This window comes from Apaloderma vittatum, unplaced genomic scaffold (genome assembly GCF_000703405.1).
Source record: "Apaloderma vittatum isolate BGI_N311 unplaced genomic scaffold, ASM70340v1 scaffold24818, whole genome shotgun sequence".
NCBI lineage: Eukaryota > Metazoa > Chordata > Aves > Trogoniformes > Trogonidae > Apaloderma > Apaloderma vittatum.
The window spans coordinates 47,370-54,804 of record NW_009730647.1 but is presented as its reverse complement, the minus strand read 5'-3'; the positions used below and the strand labels follow the sequence as shown (position 1 = coordinate 54,804).

At 51.7% G+C, this 7,435-nt stretch overlaps 1 protein-coding gene across 1 annotated transcript in view; it reads left to right on the top strand.

Annotated features, from left to right (window-relative positions):
• The first annotated feature begins 375 nt into the window (after positions 1-375).
• Positions 376-7,435, top strand: part of FAM78A (family with sequence similarity 78, member A) — an 8,786-nt gene continuing 1,726 nt past the window's right edge. The window contains 2 exon segments of the mRNA XM_009874885.1: positions 376-660; positions 663-951. Coding sequence (XP_009873187.1) covers positions 621-660; positions 663-951 — 329 coding nt within the window. The 5' untranslated portion in view covers positions 376-620.

Here is a 7,435-nt window from a genome sequence, read left to right as displayed (position 1 = left end):
AAAAAAAAAAAAGATAAATCCCCCCTCCCTCCAAGCCCTGACATCGCCGGCGGAGGAGCCTCAGACATCGGAGATTTGGCTACTTTTTGCATTTTCCACCCGTCGTTTCTTTCGGTTATTATTGTAATTTTGTGCGAAAGGAAGTTATGAACAACTGCAAGTCAGGAAGTGGAAATCCACACCGGTTGTGACAAGCTGGGGCTAAAAACTATTTCATTATTTATATAGATGTGTCTATCAACATTCTGCTTTTCATCCAAAGAATAAAGGGAAATACCGGCTGGTCCTACGTTTGACGGTGAATGACAGACCGCATCTGAGGAAAGGAAGGACTAAATATATCAGCTAAGAACACCACCGTTATTTATTGAACTCAAGAGACCTTTTTTTTTAACCCAAAGACTATTTGAGCAAGAGATTTAATGGGTCATTAAAAGGGGGGAAAAATTGTAAAGGCCCTTTTGCTTCTGAAGTGCAGCTAACCTCAAAAATAGGAGCTGTACTTATAAGACAGATACTCAAATTAAGGCTTTACGTGATGAATTTTCTATCCTATGGATATCAGTTTTGAGATTACAAACCAAGAAGATCTGTAATTGATCTAGCACCAGATAATTTCAATGCCTAATATTCCCCAGGATTGCTGGAGTACCCTCAGAGCTTCGTCGGACTGTACTCGGGGTATGCCATGGGCTGTATTCAGAGTATTAGCTGCAAATCCAAAGTTTTCCGGGAGAGTATTTCAGTGATTGAAGTTAAAGCCTCCATTGATCCCATTCCCACCAGCATCGACGAGTCCTCCAGCGTGGTCCTGCGCTACCGGACCCCTCACTTCCGAGCCTCTGCGCAAGTGTTGGTGCCCCCTCTCCCCAAGAAGGAGACCTGGATCGTGGGCTGGATCCAGGCTTGCAGCCACATGGAATTTTACAATCACTATGGGGAACAGGGAATGTAAGTAATTCCAAGAGCGCGTGCGGGTGCGTTTGGTCGAGCGGGAATAAAGAGCAGGACGAGCGTGGCCTGGCTGGGAAATGCTGGGTTAAGCTAAAAATTATAATCCAGTTGATTTGGTTTTAAAACCCAGCTCTTCTGAAACTTAGCAGGACTTTGTCATATGTTTAAAACACAGGAGAGCTTGTCCCTACCCTTTTAAAGGAGTGAGTATTCTTCTCTTCTAATGGGAACGTGCCCAAGTCCTAACCAAACCCCACTTCTTCTGTTAGAAACCCCAAAGCAATACTATATTTTGCAACAGCTTTCCAGCAGCACTGGATATCCCCAAATCCCAGCTCAGCTGTGCCAGGCACCCCTGTTTTGGTACCTGTTTTACAGGAGGGGTTGCCCTGACCACAGCTCCTCTCCTCTGCATCCCTGCCCATCCCTTACGGGGTAAAACCGCACACTGACAAGCTCTGGGGAAAGCTGAGGGCTGACACTTGTGGCAAGCTGCCGTCGTCCCCAGGGTGCCCACTGCTGCAGTGGACCCTGGCTGAGAGCTCGGTAGCCCACTGGCTCTGGGAGGACGTTTAAAGTCACGGAAGGAATCCTGCTTGCTTTGCCCACGGTAGCAGGCAGCCCACAGGGAGAGAACCAAGATGGGTTTAACCCACTGATAATTAAACCCATTGCATCACCTTGGAGCAGGGTGAAAATTTCATATTACTGGGTTTTTTTGGGTAGTTGCAGAGTGGGAATATATACATATATATGTAAGGTAGGGGGAATCCAGGAGCTGTTTGCATGCCAAAAACTGCTGGTCCGACAGTCACAGCGAGACAGGAATGAGTCAAATTGAAATGTCACCTCCCTCCTGAGAAAAGTCATCTCTCCCCGGTGGCCCCCCCTCCCTGTTTGTTCGCGAACGTTGTTGCAGGCTTTGGCCCGTGGTTAAGTCAGCAGCGGCACCTGATCTCTGAACGCCTGCACAGAGCAGCAATTCTGCAACTCACGGTGCTGGGCAGCAGCGGGTGCAGCAGCAATCTGTCTGTCCAGCACGGGGACAAAAACCTGACCGCAGCGCCCGGCGCTGGCAGAGGGGTTGGTGGCTGGAGGCGTGATGCTGATGCTTCCCTGTCTCTGGGGGGAAGGACGGGAAGGTCAGGTCTAAGCAGACCCTCCTGTCTCCTCATCCCAGGTGCCCTGTGTCGGGGGGATGCGGCTCAGCCCCCGCCGAGGGTCGTTCTGGGTGGCTTAAAAACCGATGAATGAGGAGAGCTGAGGGAGGATGGGAACACCGAGTAGGGCTGGCGAGCAGGACGAGCTCTGACTTAATGCAGTGCCTCCTGACAGCCTGAACATCTGCACGCACACCCTGGCCCTTCAGCCCTCCCTGCTGCCTGTAAGCCTGAATGAGGACACGGGTTCAGATGTAAAGCCAATACGCGTTGTAAGATGCGGACCAGAGGGAAGGGCACGCCGCGGAGCAGCCGTGACAGGCTGTGCCCCCTCTCTGTCCCCATGTCCCCTCTCTGCTCAAGCAGAAGGTGCCTTGAGAAGCAAACTAGCACCTGGCAAGCACCAGCAGTGAGGCTCAGCAAGGGAGAAGACCAGCTTATCTTGATTTTAAAAGTACTTACAACAGGCCCAAAATCTGTAGGCTTTTTGGCTCCAACACCATCTTTAGCAAAGACAATTTGTTGCTCAGATGTTCCCAATTCCAGGCCGCTGGGATTTGCATGTGTAATTCTCAGGCTCATTTAGAAATCCTGTCTTTAGTGACCAGCTGCAAAGGAAAACAGAAAAATCCAGTGTATATAAATACAGCTCACAGCCACAGAAATAAAGAGGACTGGGCAGAGCTATGCTGCCAGTGCTGCAAACCTTAACATGTCCTTTTATTTCTCTGCACCTGAGTTCCCCTGTGCTTAAAGTGAGGACTTGGTACAGTTCTTCCCTGGCTAGAATTCTCTGAAACAAAAAAAGTTGCACCTGCGAGCTAAGTGCTGTAAACAGGTAGTCAGAATGAAACACTGCAGCTATGGAGGAGAGCTGTTAGCCAGAAAATCATGGGAACGAAGATTTTTCCCTAGGAGGTTCATTGACATTTAGCTGATAGGAGGAAAAGAGTTACCCAAACATAAGCAGGAATTGGTGTGCTCCTCCACTCTCTTTCTGTAGACCCGTCTCCATCTGAAAGCTATAAATAAAGGTGTTTCGGAGGAAAGGCCCTTTTCAATGCCATTGAAACATGCTCTTGGAAGGCCTTGAGAGAGAGGGACAAGACACAAATGTATATGAAAGGATGGGCCAAGCCTGTAGCTGGTGTAACTCAGCATCATCCCACTGACCTCCACAGAACTGCATCGATTTATGCCAGCAGAGTATTTGTCCCAACTTTCCATGATGAAGAGAGACTACTGGAACGTATATTTTTTTTAATCGCTGTGGTGACAGGCCAACAGAAAGCTCCCAATACTAAAAAAAAATCCCAGCCGGTCAACCAGAGCATCAATACTTAGAGCAGGCTTTGGATTAATTTTTCACTTTCAGGCTCCGGAGTTGTTAGCTGTGTATAAGCTGGCCGTTACGTTGAGGACAGAAACAGCTGAGAAATACCAGAGCAGATGGAGCTGTGCATAACACTGCTATAAGGATGTTAGCTACCGAGCGGATAATTTCCACGCACGCGTTTAAAGTGGCACCAATGATTTTGGGGGCTAAATGCAGCGTTTTTAAATGTGAAGCAAAACAATTGAAGCTCAGATACCACGTAAATGCTGGCTTGTTTTACGTGTAAGTCAGTAGGTGCAGCTGGGAACATGAAAACCCCCAGCAGGAGGATGTGCTCTGTGCCCCCCACTCTGTGCACAGCTGGGGCTGACTCCTGTTTAGCACCACGGCTGGTATTGCTGCTCCCCCCGGGCAGGGTGGTACCCCGTGCCCTCAGGGAAGGATGCTGCTGTGCCGTGGGAACACATCAGGATGAAGCTCGGAGCAGCAGGACTGGGTCCCCGCTGGGATCTCCCAGGGTGGGTGCTGGTTTCGTGCGGCACCGGGTGGGACTCGTGTCAGCGATGCCGGAATGGCATTATCCAGCCTTGTTTCTTCATCTCCATGGAGATGTGCGAGAAGAAGCAGTGCAGATGGAGATATGCAAAACAGAGACAAATAAATTGGAGTTTGGATAGGATCGGCCAAGAATCTGGAGAAGTTTCAGGTGGAGAACCCAATGGGGCAGGGTTACATGAGTGCTGTACCTTGCCAGGCACCCCTCTTGTGTGAGATGAAATCCTCTGTGCCCTGCAGCAGAGATGCAATGAAGTTGAGAAATCAACTTGTCAGAAGATTAACCCCCCCCCCCACTCCTCAGGAGGGAAAACATGAACAAAATCAGATTCACCTGAGAAAAAAAAAAAAGGTTACCTCTACCACCCGAAGCAGAGGGAGGTGACTTCACCATGGGGATTTACCCCTCCAGGGAGTTAGAGGAAAGGGCTTCACTGCCCATGCATGGTCCCTGGCTCTTACCTGCTCAGTGAGCTCACACCTTAGTCCAGTTAAATAAGCTGTCCAGTGTGATCCAAGCCTGCTCAGCTAAACCAGGAGAAATCTGGCCTTTTTTTTTTTTTTAATGCCAGTTTTTTGCTAGTTTTACTCCCTGAACCGGCATGCATCAAACGTCACTGCCAGTTCAAGAGATGAGGCAGGAACGTGCAGCTGGAGGATGGGGGAAGAGGGACCAGAGCAGCGTGACTGCGACAGCTGGGGAGCAACATCTTAAATTTCCTTCCAGTTCCTCACTGTAACTCTGCCTTGAATTGCTTGACGAGCCAGAGTCGGTGAGAGAAGCGCTGTGAAGGACAATATAAAATGAAGCAGCTCTATCAGATTTTCTTGCTTTCAGGGAGGCAGGTAAGAGCAGGGATGTGAAATACTCGAGACGGTTTTTCACTGTGCCCACATGGGTACCTGCGCTGAGCACAGCTCGGGTCTGAGCGGAGCTTCTCGTCCTTTGGGAGCTGGTGGCGAGGAAGGGGGGGTTGGAAAGCACGAGGTTATGCAAGTCCAGCTGGCCTGCGGCTGATTGGGAGCTGCCTGTGAGGAACTGGGGCTGAGGATACTCTAGTGCCTGGCTGAAGAGGTTGGCTGCACGTAGCCGTGTCGCTGCTGGGTGCAGAGGGACAGAGGCTGCTCTCTGCACAGGCCACTGCAGCGGCTGCTTCGTTTCGTGCTGTGGGGCTGCTGAGCTGGGGGCTTCACTTCGTGTGGCAGAGTAGGAAGCGTGTCTGAATGAGGACAAGGAAGCAAAAAGCTGCTTGGCTGTCGGCAGCAGGACCACAGCTGTGCCATGAGGAATAGTTAGAAGTTCCTTCTCCTGGTAGCAAGAGAGGTTTGTTGGCAGCTCCAGTCTCTGGCGATGCTCATACTAACTCTGAAGGTTTCAGAAGTTGCAGAAACAAGCCTGTCAGTATCACACGCCAGAATTTACCGATTTTGGAGCCGATCAGCTGTACTGAATCCATGAAACCAAAGAGGTTGGTTTCTTTTCCTGCCTCTTCCCTCCTGTCGTCAGCAAAGTGTTTACTGGGCAGTTTCTGGTCCTTGGCTCGACACCACCACAGAAAGGTGCTGATGCAGCCAAAGATCGTTCCACAGCATTCTTTCCGAAATCCTCCAAAAGGCCAGTTGTTGGCATATTATTTAACACCGACACACTACGCGAGCAAAGGCTACCAACCTGGCTGGCACACAGGCTTTGCTGTAGGAGCAGGGAAGGGGCAACCACTATGAGCAACAACCTCATGTAGCCTCTGCTCCTGCTCCAGTCATGGGAACATCACAAGGCCTCATTTTCCTTCTCGTTACTAAGCTGTGCAGATAAAGCGTGATGGTTTTGAAACCCCAGGGTTAACCGCACTCGCTAGAATTAGGCACAGCGTGCTCCACAGAGAAACACAGGCCAGTTTCTTCTTCCCCGTTCCTGCCCACGCGGTTTCTGTAGCAGGGTGCACTTCTGAGCCACCCTGAGCTCAGCCACGCTGCTCACAAGCACGCTCGCCTTTGCGGTGGGGTTTCTCAGGCTCTGCAGGCACCTTCCAGCCTTCAGCGACCTGCCCTGGTGCAGCTCCACCTTTCTGCTCCCATTTAAACCCTGGGCAGATCTTGAGAACGTCCTGCAGCTCTGCACTGGTCTGGGGTCAGATGCCTCTGCTGGGAGTGAAGATGGGGACAAGCAGATCTTAGCTGACCTGCACGTTCCAAGTGTCCTCTACCCGATTCTCCTGCCATTTGCTCACCAGCCTCAGATCCGAGTAGGCTGGAGCAGCCCAGGAGGGTTCTCAACCTCTTGTAGCACCTCAGGTCCCACTTTGGCACCTCTGTTCCTGCAGAGATGCTGTGGCTGCACCTTAGCACCACGCCTGTCCCAGGGTAAAACCTCTGGGAAACTGCCACATCTCATCTCCGGGTGACAGCCAAGCCACTGTCTGAATGGAAAGTAATCCTAAACCATCTGCTGAAAGGGAGAAAAAGAGCTCCCAGATGGTGTTTCAGGGGAGGAGGTGGGGGGCTGCAGAGCACGACCTTTGCTCGTCCACCCGCTGGGTTCATCCAGCATCCCCAGAGCTTTTCCCTCCTCAGCTCTCCCTGAGGAGCGTGGGGGACAGCGAGCCGGGGTGACTCCAGTTTAGGGAGCAAAGCATGTAAACATCTCTGCAGTGGATGGGGGTCCCGGCAGGACTGCTCAGGGATCTCCCTTTGGCTGCCTTCGCTAAAAATCTTCTTCCAGGGAAAGGACTCCCTCTGCCTGCTGGCCAGGAGCTGGAGGAGAGGGTTGCTGCAGCTGCCGGCAGCCTGGAAATCTGCGCAGGGAGATGCTGTGCTTGCATAACCCCCGGCTGCTGCTCACCCCGGTCCTGCTGCTCCCAGCATCCCTGCATCCCCCGGAGCAGCCCGTGTCCTGCTTTGTCCTTAAGCAGCCTCTGGCCCAGCACAGCCCTTCGCTCACGCCTGCCACGGCACAGGGCACAGAGATTTTGGCTAGGACGCCTGCTCGCCTGAGAAAAAAAAAAAGATAGATGAGATCTTTAAATCCCCTGCGGTGTCTTCTAGCTACAGCCAGACGTTTACAGCTAACTGCTGGATGATCCAGTGGTTACAAACATGGAGGCACTTCACGGTCATTAACTAATTAACAGTCAGAACAGCCTGGTGGGATGGGAGCGTTAGTCCTGGCCAGTGGAGAGGAGCAGCTTGTCCTAAAGCTGTGTCAGAGCTGGCCAAGCTCAAAGCGTGCCCCCTCCACGGTCACAGCCCTGCTCAAGGGGCTATTTTTAAGCCGTAGCACCAGCTTTATTAAAAGCTTGGCCAGATACCCTGACGAGTCTCAGCGCGTCCCCTCTGTCTCCCTCCCAAGATGAGCCGCATCCCGGGGCACAGGTGGCAGCTCGGGGGGCCAGGACGGAGCCCCACAGTGGGGTAAAGAGCAACGCTAGGA